Source organism: Carassius carassius, chromosome 7, assembly GCF_963082965.1.
Source record: "Carassius carassius chromosome 7, fCarCar2.1, whole genome shotgun sequence".
Taxonomy (NCBI): domain Eukaryota; kingdom Metazoa; phylum Chordata; class Actinopteri; order Cypriniformes; family Cyprinidae; genus Carassius; species Carassius carassius.
In genome coordinates, this window is record NC_081761.1 from 16,586,487 (window position 1) to 16,611,481 (window position 24,995).

Sequence of the window (24,995 nt, forward strand, 5' to 3'; positions counted from 1 at the left end):
AGTGAGTGAGAGAGTGTGAGAGAGGGAGAGAGAGCGTGTAGAGTGGAGAGCGTCTCTTTCTGAGTGTGTGTGTGTGTGTGTGTGGTTGTGTAGGTGTGTGTGTTTGTGTGTGCACATTAGGTCTCACCCCTTTATATCTTTTTTTCTGCATGTGTGGCTGATTTTATTTGACAAATCGTATTTGCCAAATTCTATACAAATGCTCTCTGTGGCATACCTGTGTGTGTTTGTGTGTGTGTGTGTTTGTGTGTGTGTGTGTGAGCATGTGTTTTCTACATTGCATTTGTGCTCAAGTACCAGGCCTTAATTTCTGTGTGAAAATTTTCAGATTTATGTTGCATTTATTTTATTTTTTGGGGGGACAAATGGAAAAAACACACGTTTTTTTGCATTTCCCATTCATTTTCAATTGGGGTCATATTGACCCCAATGACCAGATTAAGCAACTTTTTTTTTACACATCTTCAGAACAACCGAATCAAGCCCAGTTTTTTTGTGTATGTATAGATAGATAATGTAGGAAAAGTCACAAAATTTTAATCCTCTGAGATGAAGGGAATCCTTTTTTTTAACTAATGAAAAGTCGATTGGGGTCATATAGACCCCAAGGACCGATTGAGGTTAATGCAATAAATGTTATAACTGCTTCAGTTTATTCCAAACGCGCCGTCTACTTTTCTCTGGGCAATGAGCGATGCCCATTCGCGAATGATTCATTCTTTTGAGTCAATTCTGTTTAAAGGCTTGATCAAACCAATTGGCAAACGAGTGAATTGATTCATGAATCAGTTTGAATGAGTCGTTCAGTTCCCTGCCGCATGCGCTGAGTGTCTCTGAAGCGGTTCACTCAAAGTTGTAACGTTTAACATCAGCAGCGTTGAAAACGTGGCTATGGAACTGCACTGAATTGAAAGCAAATCTGCAAAGGCTATTATTTGCTAGCGATGGAGATCCTTATTAGATGAACAGTGCTGTCTACTGTTTAACAGGTAATAACTTGGGCTACATTCGATTACAGTACACGATACCTGTGACATTAGTTTGTTGTACATGTGTGGCTTATAACAGAGGGGAGTCAAGTTGAATGCAGCTTCCAAAAGACAAAAAATAGCCCATTAAGATTTTATTAATTTTAATACAATCACACCGGCGCGAGTAGCCTACGTTCAGCAAGTCATTTCATCAGCCGCTAAATTCAATCTGTGATCGCTTGCTGGCGCTGAGCCAGACGCGTTTTTACAGCACTGCGCATTATAACCAATCACACATGATTCTTTTGAGCTTATTAAAGCATTGGCCAATCAGAGGTGTTCAGATGAGTCATCGCTAAAATGCCGGTGCTTCCTTCACTCGCTCACTGACTGAATACCTCTTTCTGGCGAATTCTCTCGTCAGAAACAACAAAGTGCAGATGTGTGTACGAATCTTTAATTAAGATATTGATTTCACAGTGTTAACAGTTTCAGTGATTTTAATGGGATTTTCTGAGAGTGATTGAAATCTAGACTGTCAGTGAAAATGATCTTTAATAATGTAAATGTAATTTGCTCTCTTTCTGAACAATGAAAGATTAGTAGCAATATTTATATCACATTAACTTTCAATGTTAAATTCACATTTAATATATAGTTAGTCGTATTAAAAATATGTTATGGCATGACACCTATATCTGTTACTTAAGTAAACAGACAGGGTTTTATAATAAATTACATAAATTGGAGTAAAGGCTGATGAAATATATACATTTATACACGCACACATACATTATAGGGCTGTAACGGTTGCCGTGACAACCGCGTCACCGCGGTGGTCGGTTGCTACCGCGGTTGTCTACTGCCACCGGCGGTAGTGCACGTGACGTCACAAACATAATACAAAGTTTTGTATATAAGTGTAATAACTGTAATAGTTGCAAATTCTAAGTCTATGGTAATTAACAAATTACCTCAAACACAGCGTTTCCTTTAGATTGGCAGATTTGAGCGCGGGAAAATACAGTTTATACATTCAACAAATTAATTTAGTGTTGGGCGATGGATCTTGTTGGGAAAGCAAATACCACCTCACCGATCTGGAGTCATCTGCATTCATGTCACCCATCAGCGTTTACACAAGTTCTCGTGATCGCAAACGCTGGCTGGTAAGGTTTGGTGAGGCTTTCTCCAAACTGGCCAAATACAAACGAGACAGAGATAAATAAAAGATGGTAACAAGAAATATGGCAACGATTCCTATTTCAAAGAGAGCACGTGCAGATGAGGAGTTACTGAGCTTGCTTGGTGGCGGAAAAGTAAACCAGACGCAACAACCGCGTTGCGACAGGTTTAGTCTGTCTAGTATCTATACAGGACATTTGAACTCTGTGTCAGTAGCCTACATCACAGGCTACTGATTTATCATGTCGTGTTGTGCTACATCCAGTGTAGCATCACTGATTATAATGAGTATTTTCTCGTGTTGCGTCGCTCGCGTCCGTTAGGGTGTATTTAACTTTCTTATTTAGGCTACTTTCTTGTAGCCTAAATAAACATTATTTCTTTGATATTTATTTGAGTGTTTTGCAGGCAGCGTTCACTGACAGAAGTGCTCAAATAAACACGAACTGACAAGTTAAATAGGATGTGTTAGATGAGTGAGACAGTGCTGGGCTGATTTCTAGACGTGCATATAAATATATCCTGTATATAATATATATAAAATATATCACATGCATGCACAGTTTAAGTCAGCTTTAATCACCTTTTTTGGTAATTCCATGAATTAACTGACCACGACACTGCTTGCACATAGTTTATTTCACAGTTTGATATGAAAGGATACGCACAAAGGAAGCGCGCACCGCCTTTGGGCACAGGACCGTCCGCGCTCGCTTAACTTGCACCTGATAATAAAGTGAAGTGGAGCGCGTGTCTGAAACGTTTCCTGTTCAGTCATTCTGCGAGTCTGCGACTGAATAAATTCACTTCTTGTCATGAGAAAAAGTGACAGAAGCAGCAGTTGTGAGTGGGTGGCCATCCCCGCCCCTACGTAAAATAATTTGAATAAGTTAAACTGGAAAAAAATTATCGCCTTGGTTAACGAGCAAATTTTGACACTAATATATATATATATATATATATTTTTTTTTTTCAAACACCGCGCCACCGGCGGTTGTTGGTCCATGACTACCGCGGTGGTAAAAATCAGCCACCGTCACAGCCCTAATACATTACATACATTTTATCTATATATCTAAATAAAAATAGGCTCAGTATATATGACCCAAAGTAACTAGCAACTAACTACTTGAGTAGATTTTTTATACGATACTCTTTTACTCTTACTCAAGTAACTATTCAAGACTAGTGTCCACTACCATGCATTACATATCAACAGTATAAGGTGTAGAATTAATTTTGTCAGTGTAGGAAACACAAACAAACAAAAACATTATGTGTAAACTTTCTGTTACAGAAAGTTCAAGTCTGGGTGGCCAAAAGTTCATTTCAGTGACCTGGTTACCGCCTCTCTCTGCAAACACAAAGGATCACTTTCCTGTAAACTTTTTTTTTCTATGCATCAAGATGTGTAATTTATTGTGTCTGAAGATTTTTGACTAATGTGTGTGTGTGGGTGGGTCTTTGTGTGGATAAATTATGTTGATACTTTAAAGGTGGACGTTTGCAACAGCGTGTTACGATCGGAGACCCAGGGAAACACAGAAGACGAGAGATCCAAGCGCAGTGTGGTTTAATGGGTAATCCAAATCAGAAATCAACAAGCAGGGGTCAAAACCATAAATCCATGCAACAAATAAACAAACAGGGAAAGAAAAGGAACGGGAACAGGAACTCGGAAGACGAGGAAACTGGGTGACGGAAAGAAAGGACTCCATGCAGACAAACAGAAAAGGACTGGTTAATATAGGGAGGATGATGACTAACAAGTGAAGACACCTGAGTGCAATTAACAGGAGTATAATTACTGCGATGAAGGGACAAGGCTTTGTGGGAATTGTAGTGCCTACGGTGAGGTGCCTATGGGGAAGTGAGACCACTAGTGGAAACTCAGGGAAACAGAGACCAGACAGCGTGACATTACCCCCTCCTCCACGGAGCAGCTACCAGATGCTCCACCCGAACCCAAGAAGAGACCAAGGAACACAGAGACCAGGAGGGAGGTGGAGCGGCGGAGGATCAGGGGGAGGGACGGAGGGCCAGGTAAAATGGGGAAACAGAGACAAGAAGTGCAGAAAACAAAAACAAGGAGCCCAGGAGAGAGGTGGACCGGCGGAGGATCAGGGGGAGGGACGGAGGGCCAGGTCCATAGAGGGAAACAGAGAGAAAAACAAAAACCAAGGAGCCCAGGAGGGAGGTGGACCGGCGGAGGATCAGGGGGAGGGATAGAGGGCCAGGTCCATAGATGGAAACAGAGAGAAGAGGAGCAAAAACAAAAAACAAAACAACAACAAAACACAAGTCCAGGAAGGACATAACGTTCAGTCCCAAGGGCCGAACCGACAGGGCAGGAATCCAGAGAGGAGCAAGGTGGAATTGGAGCCATGCGGTCTAGACAGAAGCCCACCAGGGCAGCGCAGAAGACCACCGCATCCGTGCGGTCGAGACAGAAGCCCACCAGGGCGGCGCAGAAGACCACCACATCCGTGCTGACAACACAGAAGCCCACCCGGGCGGCGCAGAAGACCACCGCATCCGTGCGGTCGAGACAGAAGCCCACCAGGGTGGCGCAGAAGACCACCACATCCGTGCGGTCGAGACAGAAGCCCACCCGGGCGGCGCAGAAGACCACCACATCCGTGCGGTAGAGACAGATGCCCACCAAGGTGGTGCAGAAGACCACCACATCCGTGCGGTCGGGACAGAAGCCCACCCAGGCGGCGCAGAAGACCACCACCTCCGTGCGGTCGAGACAGAAGCCCACCAGGGCGGGGCAGAAGACCACCACATCCGTGCGTGGGGGGAGTCAGTCAGCAGCCCCCACCTCAGCAGCCAATGCAGAGGGAGGTTCACCCAAAACAGCCCCAGCCTAGAAGCAGGGCCTCATTTGCCGCAGCAGCAGCTAAGCATCGCCCAACTAACCCTCAGGTAGGGAAAAGCGACAGGCGACCTAACCTGTGGTCTGGCTTTGGGTCAAAAGAGGGGCTACAGCACTCACGGAGTCTCTGTAGCACCCCTCTGCACGACGCAAAAGTCTTGTCCCCCCCCCCCCCCCTCTGCCAAAGAAGCATCGGGGTGTGATTCAAGAAATATGTTCAAAGGACGGAAGTTCTCTTGTTGGAGTGTTGGCACCAGTTCACCCAGTGCCCCACATGTTGTTTCTCCCCTCTCCACCCACAGGGTTATGCAAGAGAGAGGACGAAAGTTTACACTTGAAAGAAATAAAAATGTTTACTGTGCATCCAGGCAGTGGGCCAAGGGCACAGACTTGTGTGAAAATAAAAACAAAAATACATCCAAATCAGAGCTGCAACCACTAGCTCCGCCACTGGATGGCGCCGCTGCGCCTTCAGTGAGTGAGAGCTATAGCGGTCCGCTCTCTGCTTACGCAGAGAGTTGGCGCACATGTGCAGTACACCCTTGGGTATTATCCACGATAGAACGGGGTTATCGTCTGCAGTTTGCTGTAAAACCTCCACTTTTCAACAGTGTGTTAATGTCAACAGCAGAAGGGGAGTCAGCTCGGATTTTAGAGGAGGAAATAACCCCTCTATTGAGCAAGAGAGTAATTTGGGTGGTGCCGCTGGCAGACAGCCAGCAGGGTTTTTACTCCCAGTACTTTGTCATTCCCAAAAGAGGCAGGGGTCTCCGTCCCATCCTGGACTTACGGAACCGCAACAAACACCTCAGAAAGTACAATTTCAAAATGCTCACAGTAAAAACATTAGGCAAGGCAAGGCAAGTTTATTTATATAGCACATTTCGTACACAATGGTAATTCAAAGTGCTGTACATAAAAGAAAGTAAAATAATAATGAAGAATAAAACAAGCAATTTTAAAACTTTTAAAATTATTAAAAAATTTACTTATTTAAAATGAATTTAAAACAGTTAGAGAATGAGTTTACATAAAATAAAATAAAAAAAAAACAGTGAAAATATAGTGCAATCAGGTCGGACATTGCACAGTGCTCATTCAATAAATGCACAGCTAAACAGATGAGTTTTAAGTCTAGATTTAAATGTGACTAGTGTTTTAGCACATCTGATCTCTTCTGGAAGCTGATTCCAACTGGGGGCGGCATAGTAGCTAAAGGCGGACTCCCCTTGTTTTGTGTGAACCCTTGGTATTTCTAACTGACTCGATCCTAATGATCTGAGTGGTCTGTTTGGCTTATATTCTGTGAGCATATCTGAAATATATTTCGGTCCTAGGTCATTTAGTGACTTATATATGAGTAAAAGTACTTTAAAATCAATCCTAAATGTAACTGGAAGCCAGTGTAAGGACCTGAGGACTGGTGTGATATGCTCATATTTTCTGGTTCTAGTCAGAATCCTGGCAGTAGCGTTCTGGATGAGCTGCAGCTGTCTAATGGTTTTTTGGGAAGTCCGGTGAGGAGCCCATTACAATATTCCACCCTGCTGGTGATGAAGGCATGAACTAGTTTCTCCAAGTCTTGACTTGAAACAAAACATCTAATTCTTGCAATGTTTTTTAAATGATAGTATGCTGATTAAGTTACTGCTTTGACATGACTACTGAAACTAAGGTCTGTCTCCAGAATCACACCAAAATTCCTGACTTGATTTTTAGTTGTTTGATCCCTAGAATCAAGGTATGCATTCACCTTGAACACTTCATCTTTGATTCCAAATGCAATGACTTCAGTTTTTTCCTTGTTTAACTGAAGAAAGTTCTGGCACATCCAACTATTAATTTCATCAATGCATTGGCAGAGTCAATTGCTGAGTCAATTCAAAAGTGTTTCGAACCATTATCATTTCTTTTGTAGTTTTGTTTTCTGCATTATCTATGTGAATATTAAAATCCCCTGCAATAGCAAAACAGTCAAACTCTGAGGAAATCATTGATAACATTTCTGTGACCTCTTCAACAAAGGCTGGAGAGTATTTTGGAGGCCTATAAATAATAATAAATACAACGCGTGGAGCACCTTTCAGCACAATCCCTAGATATAGGGGCTGCTTCATTAAGGACTGTTGCATTGCAGCTGTCTTCAAGCCATGTTTTGTTTAGAAACATAAAATCCAGATTGTTTGCGGTTATAAATTCATTGATTAGAAATGATTTATTTTTTAAAGATGCTAACTTGATGGCTGTGCTTTGTGTCTTTACATCAATCTTAGTTTGATGCATAATAGGCCACATATTAGATGAGTTTGCCCTTCGGCTTGAGATGTCCTTGACTTTCTATCACATGATAAAACTTGTATCACTTGTATCACGTTATACAATGTCATACAAGGTTATTCGCCCCGGAGACTGGTTTACATCAGTAGATCTGAACGATGCTTACTTTTACATAAGCATTTATCCGGTGCACAGAAATTTCCTCAGGTTTGCCTATCAGGAAACAGCCTACGAATTTTTGACGGTTCCATTCGGTTTGGCATTGGCTCCACACACTTTTATGAAATGCGTCGAGGCAGCTCTAACACCGCTGAGAATAGCGGGTCTCAGAGTGTCAACTTATTTGGACGATCTCCTTCTCTCTGCTTTGTCAAGGAGGCAGGCGGAGATAGATACGAATCGGCTTGTGTCTCATTTAAAAAGCTTAGGCTTCAAAATAAACGACATGAAAAGCTGCTTAGTGCCCAAGCAGGAAATAATTTACCTGGGTCTCAGGCTGAACTCAGACCTTTACCAGGCGTTCTTATCAGAGGAGTGCATCAGGTCAATTCGTGGTTGTCTCTCCCTTTTCCAGAAAGGGAAAAAAGTCCCATTCAGACTATTTTTACTATGTATTATTAAAGAGAAACTTTAGGTTACTCTCGTAACCCCGGTTCTCTGATAACATGAGTGAGGTATCTCACTATGGGAATCGCATCAGACGTGACCAATCCTGGAAGCACCAATTACACCACGTCTGTCGGTTGACAGACCAATCACGACAGTGATGAGGGAGTCCCGCCTCCCCAATATATAACACCACAGACTATGTGGTGCGTGCAAACAAAGGCAAACTATATCTTTTCAATGTTCAGTGGCAGAGGTGTTGTGTTTTCTGCAAAGAACTTTTAGATAAGGGGAGAGCCTTCTCTACTGTTAAGGTTTATTTGGCTGCAATTTCTGCTTGCCATGTGGGGATTGACAGGAATACTATAGGTCAACACCCGCTTGTGTGCAGGTTTATGAGGGGTGCGCGGCGTCTGAACAGGACTTCAAAGCCGCTGATTCCACCGTGGGATCCGTCCATGGTCCTTAACACACTCTCTCAGTCACCTTTTGAGCCAATAGATAATATCAATTTGAAGCTCCTTTTGCTAAAGGTTGCTTTGTTATTGGCTCTGACGACCATGAAACGAGTTAGTGAACTTAGTGAACTTAGTTCGTGAACTCATGTCGGTTCATAACTCTTGTATGGTATTTGCTGCGGATTTCTCGCGAGTATCTCTCAAGACTAACCCAGCGTTTGTGCCTAAAGTGACCGAGTCAACTTTCGCCTGTAGACAGGTGGATTTATTGGCTTTTCATCGCCCCCCTTTTTTCCTCGCCGGAAGACGAGCGGCTTCATCGTTTGTGCCCTGTCCATGCGTTGTGTCACTACGTGGACAGAACGAAGGGATTAAGAAAGAGTAATCAGTTATTTGTTTAAAGATTTAATGTTTGATTGTAATAATAATGTAAAACCTGATACTTACCTAACCAAAAATATCTAAACCTTGACAAAAAATATTCTTTTAGAACATCTAGATATATATCGAAATGTAAAACCTAAAAAATTAAGAAATTATGTCTAAAAAACAATGGGAATCCAAAAGCCTATACATCTATACAGGGTGCTAATATAAGAGGTTACGCAACATTACACAAGTTTTTATTTTTTAATGCCTCCAGATGGCCCAATTCTCACTTCAAAATATGGATTTTAATTGCCTTCACTCTACTTTCATGTGAAATATTGCATTTATTTTAATAGTAAATAAATAAATAAAGATATATCGAATGGAGAAAATAGCTCATTAAAATTGTATAAATATTGCATTGTATCATAAAATTCCCTCAAAATAATACATAATAATCAAAACATATTAATGAACAAAAATATATTAAATTGTTTTTGGAAAAAAAACACAATTCAAGGCTTCGGTAACTTTTGACCACGAAGGAGGCAAGTGTGACTTTCTAAACAAAGAGGGCCAGAGGGTTAAATGAATGTAAACCACTAAGAAAGAAATCGGATGTGTATCATTATACTGGATCCGTGCAGTCAGATTTAAAGGGAAAGCAGCCTATAAATGGGTGCTGTAACGTGCACTAATGCTAATCAAAAACAGCTATAACAAAGATTAATCTAAGTTTAATTCAAACAGTGAACACTATGTGGTGTTATTTTACACTTAATTATTACATTTTTGTATCTGAATACTACTCTTTATTTTCTTCTGTTTTAAGTGAACACATTTGACTTTAGTCATATTTTAACTTTCTCAGATTATAGTTTTGCTGTGGTATATGAAGAAGTACTTAAAGTGTATGGAAAGCAGAGTTACAATGATATAAAATTAGTGTAATATTTTTTTTTTGTTTGTATGTTCACAATGATGTTAAAATAACATTTTCTGATTTGTGACATTTCTTTTTATTTAATGCTAAAAACACTGCTGGTCACTTTCAGAAGTTATAGTGATTCTTTCACACAGCCCTAGCGTAAATAGACATAGAAAACATATCCTTGTGGCGCGGCTGACATGGAAGAGCGTGCGCAGTTTGTGTTCAGCAGGTATTCTCCAAAATGGTGCTACAGTAATGTAAAGTGACACAGAGGAGACAAATTGTTAAATAAAGTCGTTATTTTTGTTTTCTTCACATACAAAAAGTATTCTCTTCACTTCATTACGTTACGGTTGAACCACTGATAGCAGATGGACTATTCTCACAATGTCTTTCATACTTTTCTGGTGCTTGACACAGTGTAATTTACTAGGTCAATGGGACAGTCACAACTTCGGTTTTCATCCAAAATATCTTAAATTGTGTTACGAAGACGAACAAAGCTTTTTAATGGGCTTGGAACGACATGGGGGTAAGTGATTAATGACAAAAATTTCATTTTGGGGTGGAGTAACCCTTTAACTTAATATGATTTAATTCCTTAAATATTACGATTACAGTAAATGATTAGACTAACCTGGTACACAGCAGCTCTTAGTGAATCTGCTGCTTCTGGAACCTCTTGGGTGTCCTGTGTCCTCTGGTCCAAAAGCTTCAATGTTCCCAGGTATTTAGACTCTGCTGTATAGGAGCACTTGGATTTTCTGGAACTGGATGACCGAGAGCTTGAAGGTCTAATGTCCAGAAGACATTGTTCTTTGAGTTCTCAATGTTTGATGCATTTGAGTAACACTTTTAAGTTAACTGTGCGCTAAGTGATGTTTTACTCATTAAAGCATGAAAAATGACAGATATGATTAGATGTTGATCATGAACACGCATACCAGTGACCAAGTAAAAAATATTTTATTATATTAAAAATATGTACCTCCAAGAAGGCAAGATAGAAAAAGCTTAACTTGAGAAAATAGTTAACAAAAGTGATAAGAAATGCAGTAACATGGGGAGATTTTCATGTAGTGGAGATTTTCATGACCCAGTTTGAATTAATGTAATGTTCTTCCAAAAATGAAACCTCACTAAATTTATATGGATTTTAGAAAGCTCAGAAATCTCTCAGGTTTCATTACAAATATCTTTAATTGTGTTTCGAAGAGTAACGTAAGTTTCAAATGTTTGGAACAGCATGAGGATGAGTAAACAATGACATTTTTTTCTTCCTTTAAGTATACTGTAACATCAAATGGACATCAAATGGAACATGATTTTACACTTCTTCAGAAAGTCCACCACATGCACATATACAGTATGAGGTATTAAACAAAATTCACTTACCTGTCTGTTGATTTTCTAGACATTCGGCTTAGTGTAGCTGACGTGTGGTCAAGATCACCCTGGGAACTCTCCTGATTGGAAAATTGTGAAGACAGATTTAATTAAGAATTACATTAGCATTTAAATTTGACATGGCATTGAGATTGACCTTAATTTGTAGTGTACTGCTTCCTTTAGTAACATGTTTCAGAAGTTGTGTAATGCTGACACTGGATGCCATTTTTTTTTTTTAAATCTTTTAGATTAAAGGGGTCATATGATGCGATTTTAAGTTTTCCTTTCTCTTTGGAGTGTAACAAGCTCTTGGTGCATAAAGAAGAGCTGTACAGTAGCAAAGACTAAAGTCTCAAATCCAGAAATATTCTTTATAAAAGTTAAGACTCGTCCACATCCTCCTAAAACGGCTCATTTTACTACGCCCCCACATGTCTACATCAAGAAGTGGGAAGATTTGCATAACGCTTCCCAAATGTTCATGCAAAAAAAAAAGAAAAAAGGAGTAACTTTTATTCTCGCTGTTGCCGCTTGCGCCATGTTGTAGAGACACAACGTGTATTTTTCTTTGTAAAAAAGCTAAACTACTTTGTTTGACTACTTTGTTTGACTTCCAATAGAGGACACAACTAGAAATCAGTGGATAAGTATTTACAACACTGTTCCAGAACAGTTCAACCCAAATATGTGTGAAATGCATTTTACAGAGGATGAGGGTTGTTTCCTGTGAGAGTTGTCTACAACGTGATGTTTTATTAACAAATTTCAAGAGGAGCACGCGTAGATAATCAACAGCCAATTCACCATCAGTAATCACATCATCTATCCAACCACCACAAGAGAGAACCAGTATAAATAATTATAGCAGCCTTACCTTCATTCTCTCTAGTGTTTCAGCATCCCTCCACCACCCCGACTCCTCACGGTCAACCCATTCCGGGCCGATGCTGAGCTCGGAGCCCTCTCCCTGGGCAGCACGCCAACTACCCATGCTATTCTTCTAGCTTTATAATCTGCAAGGTGAACTCGTGAAACCGGTGTCTGTTTCTATGAAGTGGGACACTTCCATATTTAAAAGGAAAGTCTGGCACTTCTGACTAACTGTATGTAAGTCAAACACGAGATTTGAGCAGATCACAAACGATGCGTTTCAGAAAGGTGAGGCATAGAGGAGAAACAATTATGTACAGTATGTGGAAAATACACAAAATAATGTTCTTTTTAGCAACATCATATGACCCCTTTAATTGATAAGAACAAGATATTTCACTTGTAATCTTACTTACATGCTTTTCTTCAAAGGATGAGTAATTTCTCTCTTTGTTCTCTTCTGAGGCAGCTAGAATGAAAAAGACATATTTAAAATGATTAATAACCACTTAACTATAATTTACTTTAAACTATTAAATGTCAGGTAAAAGATGACCTATACCAAAATGTAATCTCATTACAACAGAATCTCGGAACACTGAAACAGTCTAAATTAATTTCCACACATACCACTGCCTACAGTGGCTGGAACCTCAGACATTTGCTCTGCTGTTGAACAAGACTGTGTCTTGGACTTTTCTGACATGGTCTGGTCTTCATCTGGACTCTGTATTAAACATAAGGTTAAAAAACAAAACAAGAGTCTTTCAAAACATCTCCTGGATTTAGAACTGATCAGCAAGTTTCTGTTGTGAGACATTATCTACCACTGGACAATAACAACAGATTCTACTCTCTTAAAAAAAGGAGGGGATTTTCATCAATGCCTATATAAAAAAATGTATATTTCCCCAAAAACATTTTAGTGAACAATTCTTAAAAGAATACTTTTTCTTAGTGTGAAGGACATTTTAATAATCCAAAGAACCATTTTACGCTACAAAACACTTTTTGTGCAAAGTTTTGTGTAAAGTTTCCATGGATGTTAAATGTTCTTCATGAAAGAATTGGTAGCCAAATGCTGCCAAAAAATAAAAATAATAATAATAATAATAATAATAATAATATTATATATATATATATATATATATATATATATAATAATAATATTATATATATATATAATAATAATATTATATATATATATATATATATATAATAATAATATTATATATATATATATATATATATATATATATATATATATATATATATATATATATATATATATATATATATATATATATATAAAAATACTGAACATATGGTTCCACTAAATTCATACTTTTAATTAAAAAAGGTACCATCTCTAAGCTTCGGTTTTAGCATTTACATTGTTTAAATTGGTTTTCTGCTGACAGTTTTTGTCTTTCTACTATTAAGGCATTCTCACCAGAACACTATCATTGGTAGAGATTTGACTCTTCTCAGTAGAGAATGTGTTGGAGAGGTCTATAGACATAGAAGATGTGGCTGTTCTGCTGCAAGCAGTGGTCTCTGCTTGTGTTTCCTCTTCTAACTGACCGATGTCACACATATTTGCTGTCCTCTGCCTGGGTTTGGGTCTGGGTGACATGTCTTGAGAAAGACAACCTGTTTACATTAAAGAAAGTGTATTTTAGTTTCTGACACTTCTTAAGCAGATTTTATAGACAGAATAAAAATCAAACCCAGCTCTGGAAACCTTTCAGAAGTTAATAATTTAAAAGTTAATAATGTGAGTGAAGTGAAGTGACATTCAGCCAAGTATGGTGACCCATACTCAGAATTTGTGCTCTGCATTTAACCCATCCGAAATGCGCACACACACAGAGCAGTGAACACACACACACACACACACTGTGAACACACACCCGGAGCAGTGGGCAGCCATTTATGCTGCGGCGCCCGGGGAGCAGTTGGGGGTTCGATGCCTTGCTCAAGGGCACCTAAGTCGTGGTATTGAAGGTGGAGAGAGAACTGTACATGCACTCCCCCCACCCACAATTCCTGCCGGCCCGGGACTCGAACTCACAACCTTTCGATTGGGAGTCCGACTCTCTAACCATTAGGCCACGACTTCCCCTAATCAGAACATGGTCACTTGGAAGCAACCATTAAAATTAAAATTAAAGATGTAAATACAAAGCAAGTAGTAGTAGTAGTATTGGCAACTGGTCTTGCAAAGATCACAGATCTTAGACAACTGTACACATGCAAAGACTGCACTGACCTGTGGAGAGTTTTGGTTTAACACTTCTCTCCCTGGGTTGAGGAATGGGTAGTTCACCATCTTCACCAATCATTTGGTTATCCTCATTTTTTTCTGAAGGCAATGGCAAAGGACTGTCCCACTGTGAACCATCTGATGCAAGCGGGACGGAAGATTCCCATTGGCTATTCTCAGAGTTTAGTGGCAATGGAGATTCTGACAGGCTCTTCCTCAACTTTGTTACTGATTTTGACTGTTCATCCTTCTGGAGTGAAGTTGATTCTGGTTGATACTTATCAGATAGAGAGGAAAAGGGGGAATCTGGCTGTTGGTTTTTCTCTGGAGTGTAATAATTGCTTGGACTTTGAGAAGTATTCCTGGACTGTGTGGAATGGAAAGAACTGGGTTGGTCATTTGCACTTCCTGTGGTGTTCAGCTGATCAAAGAGCACAGGTGAGCTGGTCCTTTTTGTTTTCATAAAAGATACTTTTTTGGGTTTGGTATTTTCCTCTTCATCATCTGAAAGCTTGAAATTGTTGATTTTGCCTTTTGTCTTTGCAGCTTTAAATCTCTCTTTCTTCTGTTTTTGTATTTTAAGGAGTTGAAGTATGTCTGCTGAATTCAAGTATAAAGGTAAAGAACAATAGGAAAAACTAAATCACAAACATTGCTAAGAAAATAAACTGATTCAAGGTAAGGTATGTAGCTCTGAGTATACCAGTAAGTATACAAATACAGTGAACATATTTTAGAAAAGCATGGCATTGCAAAACCTACCGTCATCATCATCATCATCACCATCGTCAAAGTCATCAGAGTAACTATGCCTGTTGCCTCTAGCAGACACAGCTTTCTTTAGCTCATCCTGAAATTCAGCAACATGCACGTGTCATTGAGAGTATTTTCGCGGTTAACGTTACAAACGTTTAATTCGAAACGCGCCATAACTGTTTAGAAAAGATGGCCAGCTCAATACACTTTGAGGCCGAAACTGATGTGTCTGACAACAATCTAAATAATTATTTAACATTGGAGCACACAAATGATTTGACACTAATAACGTTACCTGAAAAGTTGTTCTTCTGGATGCTTTAGGACTTTTCGTGTATGCAAGTGTTGTAGAAATTGGCTCGTCATCCATCTCTGTTTACTGTTTAAATACAATAGCCTAATGTATTATACAAACAAATCGTTTTATATAATTTGCCCATTAAACGTTCGGATTATTAAAACCTAACGTTACCTTAGCTTCAAAACAAACGAGCGTTGTTCAGATCATCTTGGACGCCATTTGTTTACGCAAGTAACCAAAGCAACTACCGGATAAGAACGTACGAATCCTACTATGACGATGGCTTGGCGTGGTGACGTTGCATGCTGTAGCATACTATGGCAAACGCTTTTCACATTGAATGTCCTAAGCTTTACCAGTTTATTTATATCTAAAAAACGGAACAGCTCCAGTTCAAGACAGATGTAGAACCTTTCGGATCACACACAGCTTATGAAGCTTGTATCACACACAGTCTCTGTGAGTTAACGAAAATTTCACATGAAAACAGAGAACAAAAGGCGCTTAACAGATAAGTTATCTAAGGTTCTGGTGTTTTGGAAATTAGATTATGCATGCCTGTCCTGTTTCGTGGTAAATCATAAAACAACATTTGTAATTTTTTAATCAATGTGAATTCTTATTATTTTGTCTTAAAGGACAGTATTCTACTAATTATAATTATTAATTATGCTGCTTTTTGAGCATCAATGAATGTTTGCATCTTATGTAAAAAAAAAAAAAAAAAAAAAGGATCCCAAAATTATATCTGTTGGATAGAGGTAAAACATGTAGAAGATGCTGGAAAACCAATGAAAGTGCAGGACCTGGAAGATATTTAACAGTGGGCAGAACTGCAGACAAACATTAGAACAGTCACATATCATCCAGGTAACAACAAAAAGTGTTACTTACAATTTGCAATCCATTTCTGATTCTAAATTACATGACAAAAATTGTCGTTAGTAACATAATCCATTAAATTACACATTTTAGGTAATATAATCAGACTACTTTTATTTTACTTTTGACCAATCTTGTTTTTCCACATTGATTTAAATAGGATAATCTTTTACCATATTGATATAAAAACAATACAAAGAGTAAGAAAATGTATTCCATTTGTTGTTAACAACAACATGAAGTGCATTAAACATTATATTAAACCAAGGTTTCCCAAGCTGGGTTTGTGAGGGAACTGTAGGTTTTTTTTTTTTTTACCTGCATGTCATCATGTGACCGTAACGTGTCAGAGAACCATGAACATGCAAATGTGATAGGCTACTTAATTCTTAAAATATTTATTTTAAAATTTCAGGGGAACTTCAAATAAAAATACAGTAAAAGAGGATCAGATGAAGTTGGTGTTTTTTTTGTTGTTGTTGTTTTTGTGCATTTTAATAAAATGCTTTCCAAAGTAATACATAATAAAATAACCTATTGAGAGATAATACAAATAAAAGTTTGTTTGCTCATCACACACATGATTGCAAAATTAATGCTATTGTGTAAACAATAATAATAAGAAATCGTAATCCATATAAAAGAGGCTAACCTTCAGTGGCTAACCAGTGGCATGATGAGAGACCGCAATGGTGGAGGACTGGATGCAATGCAGACAGATTACCTTATGTCCCAGTCACCGGTGAGAAAACATTACAGTATAAAGCACTTAATATTACAATAATAATGCCTTCCTTTTCTCACTTGGTCTGCAGTAGGGTAATGTGAACGTTGCATGAGGGTATGCAAATACATACATTGACAGGTGGTAAAAAAGCCTATCGTTGCCCTCGGACTTATGGTCAAGGGATATGTCTGAATGAACATTTTACGGTCCTACGCCTTCCATCCAGACCATATAAATAAATTTAGACCACTTACAGTAACTTGGTGATTGCTATCAGGATGTGAATAGACTTTCAACCAGCATAACCAAAAATATTTTGAACTAAATCACCTACTCTGCCTTTAAGAATCAATAGTAAGCCTATGTAAACGTCTGAACTGGATCATGTGTAAATCTAGCCAATATTTTATCTTTTGGACTTTATGTAAACGCCTATTATGTAAAATAGCTTAGGGCAGTGCGCATTTTGCATATTCTAAAAGGTGATTTTATCTGTTGCACAATTATTTTGGTGTTAGGCTGGGTGCCTCTTTGACATATCTGGACCAATTGCTGAATACAACTGAAAATTATAATACGATATATTCCCACCAGGGGGAGGTAGACATCTTAAAATATTCCTGCACTTATAAACATCTGCATCTGTGAGCTAACTGATCAAGGTCACGGACAATGGAAAAGGGGTGACAACAGAGTAATATTTGTGTGATATAATTGTTTTGTTGAATTTCAGGGTTGTTTAAATCACTGAAATACAGCAGAAATTACGATAATAAAAAGGCGTTTTAAGAAAACTCTTTTCTTGCAATTGTTAATGTCAGTTAGCAGTGCTAAGTAGTAGTTGTTTAGGCCTACATGTATTCTGGATTGCAAAGTCAGATTCTAAAAATCCTACTGTGTCATGCTATGTACCTATTATTTACACAACATTTATAAATATAAATTTGCAAACCATGCTGCTGAATTTGTGGGTAAAAGCACCTCTCAAGCAATTAGACCATGTATGAAACAAATAATTATGCAAGTTACTAAACACTGGTGACGTACAGCTGTGAAACAATATGTCAACATCCAGATACCTTCAGTAATTGTTGTTTCTGGAAGTATGAACAGAAATATTTAAAACCTGCGGCCTTTGGGCATGTAATGTCATTGTTGTTTTCATGTTTATTAATATTTGTTAATATAATGCAGGTATTCCCAAATTCCTTCGTATTAACACTGTACTTTAATCTTGTCTTTAATAAACTTTTCTTATTGTGTATGTTTGTCTCAGAAAAAGCAATGTGATCTTTTCAGCCATGTTTTCCAGTCTATGTTTCTCTTTTTGTATCTTTTTTAACAACCTGCAATCACCACAAATGTCTTCTTAATAAGATCTTGACCTCTGGATGACACTATCTATTTCTCCATCACATTCTTATTTTTCCTTTCCTGTTCCTTTCCCTCTGGCCGATTTTTTTTTTTTTTTTAGAAGAATTGTCTGTGATTATTCACTCCACTCTCATCAGCTGTGTTTGGACAGCAGATGTTTATATTATATCACTTCCATAAACTGTATTTGTCATGACAACTCTCAGAGAGTTTAGCATGGTAATATACTGTACATGGCAATGTTAATGTGTTTGGTTTTAGCTGGATAAATCTGCTACACTGCTACAGAGTACAGAGACTTGCTACTGCCAATACATCCACAGATATAATGCTGATGCTGCTGCACATATAACATACAGTATATTAAATAATCCCCACATACATACATGAAACCATCCTATAGCAGGTCTACAAAGGTGGAGCTGGGGAAGGTGGAGGGTTTCTGAAGTGCGACGCAACTGCTACTGCAAACTCTAGCTAAATATGTGAATGTTGAGCAGCAAGCTCAATGGCTGCTGATACACAAAGAAACCAGTCAACTGTGCCATGTGTCATTATGTCAGACTGAGTTACTGTAGAACATCAGCCAGCACCATCTAGAGTTTCATGAACTTTGAATGTGTTTGTATTATTTCATAATGACTTCCATTAATACATCATTAACATTATTAGTTTGTGTCTTATTAGAACATTTCATACGGCCAAGACAACTATAGAATAGGATCATATATAAATATTTACTTTTGAATTTATAGTCAAATTTATCAAAGGGACAAGTAAAGTAATACTAGTCAAATCACTTAGAAACTTCACAGTTTTGGAAAAATAGTCTTATATTTCAGGTTTAATACCAGTTAAGCTTAAAGCAATTATGAAGTCTGTGTGAGTCTGCTATTGGACCTTAGGTCTGACAATAAAATTGGACTGAAACAATATGCGAAATAAAATTATCTATGTTTGAATAAAATGCTTATCAACATTTTTGTATGAAGATAGTATTTGTTGCAATGATAATGTCTTGTATGCCATAAACTAAACATACAATAATATAATCAACTTCACCTTTTTTTCAACAGAATAATTAATGCACTGTAAGTGCTTTTAAAAAATTTTTTAACTGCACATGTATGGTCTTAAATAAGGTAAATATCAAAGTGTGTTGTAAGCAATATGCTACAAAATATGGTGATTGAACTTAACTTTTACATTGAACCTGGAATATCCCTTCAGTCTTTGCTCTTATTTGTACTAAAGTGCATAGAGAATGACTGTGTATTGCCATTCTGTAATCATTTTTATATGGAAGGTAAAGTGCATATACAGAGGAGCATCAGTGGCCTAAGGCACCATAGATGAACCACACTTACACCATCTACTTACTCTGGTCAGCTGTGCTTTTTAGCTGTTACACAAAGTATAAAAAGAAAACTCACTGTGGTTATGCAATATCTGAATCTTACACCAGTCTCAACCTGTCCTCCAATAATTCCTTTATATCTTTATACTGTTTATTATAGATATTGGGTTTTTTATATATATAATACAGAATACTATGAGACTATTCCATTTGTTAGTATCCTTTACAAACATAATATCTGTTTGCATGTTCTGATTAAACTAGTAAAATGACTTAAAAGAATTATGTGTACAAATTAACCTGATCCAAAAGTTCTGTTGACCTTAGGTCTGAAGAAGAACCAACCTTGTCCTTTCAGAGAACTTTTAAAAAATAATCAAGCAATAGCAGTGTCAACCAGAACCAGCCAAATACCAGCCATAAATATTTACAATTCAGCAATAGATTTATGTACTAGTTGTCAGGTTTAAAATACCTGTTTATGTCAGTGGAACCAGTAGGTTTTATGAAGTTACTTTTACAGTTGAAACTTGTAATATTTATATGCACCAGCTGGTGCTATAACAAATGTAGAGGTTCCTTATTAAGAGGAAGTGATTTTTTTGTTTGAGTTGTAAGCTGCTTGCTGGTTTGTGTCAAACAGAAAAAGGGGGGTGACGGGGAAAGATCAGGTTGCTGGAAGATGCCTTGGAGCACCAACAAAGCCTGAATGGCTTTTGTCAATGAAATATAAAGCTATAAATAATACTGGTCCTGGAAATGGAGAGAGAAGGAAATAAGATGCAATAAAATGGAATTCAGTATGTCAACAATAAACAAACTGTTAAAACCATTTGGATTTCTGGTGTTCTGTAGTTTGCTTGAACATAGGGTTGCAAATTTTGAATGTGTGCTTATCTCATTTCCTAAATGTTGTAAGAGAAAGAAAACATGCTTTCCATAAATAATAAAAAGTGATTTGTTGACAATATGATAAATTTGTGATTTATATTGTTGGTCATATTTGTTTGTTTGGTCATTGTCATTGTTTTCGGTTTCTTTTTTGCCGATGCTGCCTTTTTTGAATCTTTCTGCTGGTCTTTCATTCCATGTAATACAAAATATTTTATATAAACTCTAGCTTCTATAAATTCTAGTTTGTGTCATATAGATACGTCTAATAAAATTACCCAGTGGAACCTGGATGTCAGTGTGAGCAAAAATAGAAGAATAGGAGATATAAAATAGCTAATTACATTTGAATGTTTTTATATGCATGTGTTTGCAAGAGAGCAGGTCTGAAAGTATTAAAGAAATCATTAAAATAAACATTGTAGTAGTTATTAGCAATTACCTTTTCAGGACATACATTTTTCAACTCTTCAGACTCTATAAAAGGAATTTCCACTTAAACTCTGTCTCAAAATATTTGAAATTATTTGCAATGATTGGCAATTAAATTTAGGTGATATTCCAACAACTTTACCTGACTTCATCTGCTCCCTACTACAGAACATGGTGCATCCATCCCTTCTCCTGCTTTGAAATTGACTGAATTCATCAGTGATGACAAGCTCCCAGCAGTCTTGCCATTTATAAATGGTAATTCCTAAAGAGAGATAAAGAGAATCCAGCCTGGGCAGATTGAGGATTCATTGAACATCACTGACTAGAATATCAATGTCCTTACTACTTGCAGAGTAGATATCAGTGCCAATTTGTCCACAGCTTTTAGAACATTGGTTCTTAACTCCAGTCACACTTTGTATGTCTCATTTTGTATGCCTTATTTAACACACTTGATTCAGGTCATCACGCTCTGTGAACTCTAATGAGTGTGTCAGATAAGAGAGACATACAAAATGTGCAGAGCAGTAGGTTCCGAGGTCCAGAGTTGAGAAGAACCGTTCTGCATGCCTCTCGATTGCTTTGCCATTGCTTGAACCCTATTTTAGACCAGTGGTATGTGATGTGTTCTCTATGTGTCATTGTTTAGAAGTAAATAAATGCCTAAACTGAAACTTATACTCAGAGTGATTGGTGTGAACAGCCATAAAGTTTTGATAATCATTAGATAGCGATAGCGCACAAACTGGAAAGTAGCCAAGCCACCACAGTCATAACAATATTGACAAAGAAGTACAGTATCATTGTAATCACTATTTTTTTAAAGATTTTTTCCAGGTTGATTAACGTTAACATTAATCAAAATTTACCTGACTTGACCTTTTAATATTGGCAGATGGCAAAACTTTGGTGCGTGCTTATAGTAAACAATCTCTTCATCCATTGGTGTGGATACTATATAGCCTAATTATCTTCACAGTCATTGTTCTTGGTGTGAATGGGTCTTACAGTATATAGACGCAGATATTCTAACACTTCCTGTAATTTCCCATAAAAAAGTTGTTTATAAGGCACCCAAAGTCACATCGAGCCTTTTTCAGATAAATGTCTTGCTGTGAAAAGAGACAGAGTATTATATCTCTTTGACTGTCAATCTTTTACTCAACATGTAATTTTTATTTTGATGTGTCTGTGTTATGGCTGAGATAATTATTGCAATTTAAAAATCAGGTTTTAATAGTCTGTCACCTCCAAAAGTCCAAATGGGAAAAAAAATTAATGACAACGCATTCAACTGACAAATGCAATTTCCTCTCTAAAAAGACAAAACTAAACTAAAATTAAATATTTTTCTGCTCTGTGGCTCTCCTTAGGACCATATGGCACCTCGCAGTTTGCTGGACAAACACTTGTCGTATTTGTGCTTCTAGAGACAGCTGTGTCCACACATAGACTCAGACCATCATGGTTTTTTTTTTCTCTCCTGATGTGCAGCCTTGGATCTCAGGTTGCTATTTGGATGTGTAGTTGTCACTGTCCATGTGGTTCCCTTTGCCCTTCTCCTCCAAGTAAACACAGCATCAGTGCTCCAGTCTAAAAAGGTCTGGTCATGGACTGAACGCTGAGGGAAACCTAAGATTGCTTATCATGGCTACCTTTTAAGAGCAGAGGCAGGCTTTTTTTTCTTCTTTCTTTTTTTTTTTTTTTGTAAACGCATGACGTGGGGTTGTAACCTGGTTAAAACGAAACTGTAATAAATCCCTCTTCTATATGTGTAAATATGCCATGGCATAGTAACAGCAGACCTGTAGCATTGTAAAAGGGGGAATTAGCTTACACAAGGTTTGGTTTATGTTTGAAATGTGTTGCAACTCATAAATGGTGCCTACATCATGTAGCTGATTTGTTAGGGGGAAATGTGTGGTAAAGTAAGCATCATCTGATATATTGATATTCCTCTTCACTGCTTAGTACATTCTTCCATGCTAAGCTCAGGATGACCATATTAGGAGCCAAATGATACAATGTGGTTTATTCCTATGTTTAAACTTTGCTTAATTTATTAGAAAACACTAGGTTTTAATTTGTGAATCTTTTACATGCAGTGGAGGTGTACATTTATTTAAGCTGGCCCGAGAAAAGAAAAAGAACATAAAAGATTGTTTCAATTGGCTCATTTCTCGTTTCTGCTAAACACTACAGAAAATACATTTGATAAAGGTTGGTAATTATTTATTGTCATTGGTTTTGAGAAGGTTTTAAATATTAATAAAAATGTTGAATTTACAGTTGCAATACCATTTTTATTTTATTTATTTTTAAAATCTAATTCACGTTCTGGACTCAGCGTATTTTAATCAAACTTGACCTCGAGTCCAAGTTGGCCCATTTTGGACTCAGACTTGGACTCAAAATCAAACTTTGATTCTTTTTTCTCTGTTTCAGGATTTTATTAAAAAGGCCATAAAATGGAGAATGAGCCACTCTGGTCCCCTTCCTCAACTCCTTCTATTATTTAAGCTTCTAAATGTGCTTGTGATGTTTCAGCATTAGGATGCTCTAGAGGAATGTTTCCTGTGGTGCTCACTGCCAAATGCCCACACGTTAGCTTCTGGGCTTGCAACTACACTGTAAAAATGCTTTTTTGAAACTGTAAATAAAACAAAGATCATTGTAATTTTGCAAAATAAAAAGAGTCTTTTTACTTACCAATTCTAAAATTCCACTCTTAATTCATTGTGTAGCTTGCCATATCTTTGTAATTATTTGTGCAATTACTTTGTTTCTACACCAGCTGTTTTTTAGTGCGCTGTACAGTCATTTGTATAAGGTTTACATATTCAGCACTTTGACTTGGCATTGCAATAAAATGGTTTGGTTAAATTATCGAGTAATTTGAGACCTCTACAATATGAGTGGGAATTTTTTTTTTTTTTTTGCATGTATGTGTGCTTAGACAGAGCTACTTTTACCACTACTACTGGTGCTAAAAATAATAACAGTAATCACATTGGTGTTATAAGAAACTGAGCTGTCAGGGGCCAGCCTGCCCAAAGCACATTAATTAATGTCTTCATCATGCTATATTTTCTGTTCTGAAGAATAAATGAGCTCTTGTAAAAATGATTGCAGCAAGGGGCCCATAAACAGGATCAAAATCCTTTAAAGTTATATGGCAATATTTTAAAACATCAGTGTGTGATATGTAACATTGTGCCTTGCCTACATTTGCACTTTCAAAGATGTGGTCAATCCATGCATTTTTTCTTCATTCCAGCGAACATATCAGCATATAAGGAGGGGGAAAATTAGAGGGAAAATATTTCCTCAGAGAAAGAATATTTCAGTCACGTTATTGGCCTCAGTTAAACATTTCTCCTGGTGGATGGTGTGTTGCTATGGCATTGAGCTATGACATTCTAGTCACACACATACACAGACTCCCAGTGCTGCTCGAAACCATCATTGCGTTCATAAATGCGTGACAGGATTATATAAGGATTCGGGCTCTCTCCCTGGATATTGCAGAGACTAATCTTGTGGAAGAGTGGAAGCCTGTAAATAACAGTTTTGCTCTCTGTTAGTAAAGTTCATCCACTGTACACAAACCTCTGATTAATTCTTTGAATAGTTGTTGGTGCTAAAGAGCAAAATACTGACACACAAATATACAGTAATCGATAAGATTTGTGTAACATTCATTATTTTGTTTATTATTGTTGCTCTGTTATTTTTACAATCATTTCACCTCCAGAGAAGAGCACTAAATATCATTTTATGCAACAGTCTGTATTCATTTCATTCCATGCTTTCACACAATTTCTAGTCCAAGGTCAAAAACACTGTGTTGTGTGCCTGCCTGTGAAATCCACTGCTCAGTTTGTGGCTCATTCTCAAGAAGAGATGAAATGAATGAATAAGCATGCTGTGTTGGTTAAGAGTACTCTTCAGAGTGCTTCATGTTCAGTATTGTTTTCTGTGTCATTATGGGCTCCTAATGGCAAAGTTCCCTTTCGACATAAGTCCTGCTTAGCCATCCACACGACTTTGGATTATGAGATTAAAACAATCA

General features: G+C 37.6%; 1 protein-coding gene across 5 annotated transcripts in view; it reads right to left on the bottom strand.

Moving 5' to 3' along the window:
• Positions 1 to 21,103, bottom strand: part of LOC132143631 (microtubule-associated protein 9-like) — a 105,394-nt gene extending 84,291 nt beyond the window's left edge. Inside the window, exons 1-9 of one of the 5 annotated variants that reach the window (XR_009434267.1) lie at positions 15,419 to 15,564; positions 15,252 to 15,335; positions 14,963 to 15,050; positions 14,207 to 14,800; positions 13,388 to 13,587; positions 12,565 to 12,661; positions 12,351 to 12,403; positions 11,071 to 11,141; positions 10,313 to 10,469 (exon numbers count right to left, since the gene is read on the bottom strand). Coding sequence is in view for 4 of the 5 variants with exons in the window: in XM_059554038.1 (XP_059410021.1) it covers positions 10,313 to 10,469; positions 11,071 to 11,141; positions 12,351 to 12,403; positions 12,565 to 12,661; positions 13,388 to 13,587; positions 14,207 to 14,800; positions 14,963 to 15,050; positions 15,252 to 15,326 (1,335 nt within the window). In the remaining variant the exon portion in view is untranslated. Of the gene's footprint in view, positions 1 to 10,312; positions 10,470 to 11,070; positions 11,142 to 12,350; positions 12,404 to 12,564; positions 12,662 to 13,387; positions 13,588 to 14,206; positions 14,801 to 14,962; positions 15,051 to 15,251; positions 15,336 to 15,418; positions 15,565 to 21,062 lie in introns of those variants that run through there. The other 4 variants (XM_059554038.1, XM_059554039.1, XM_059554036.1 and 1 more) reach the window with 4 other exon arrangements.
• Between the last annotated feature and the right edge of the window lie 3,892 nt (positions 21,104 to 24,995).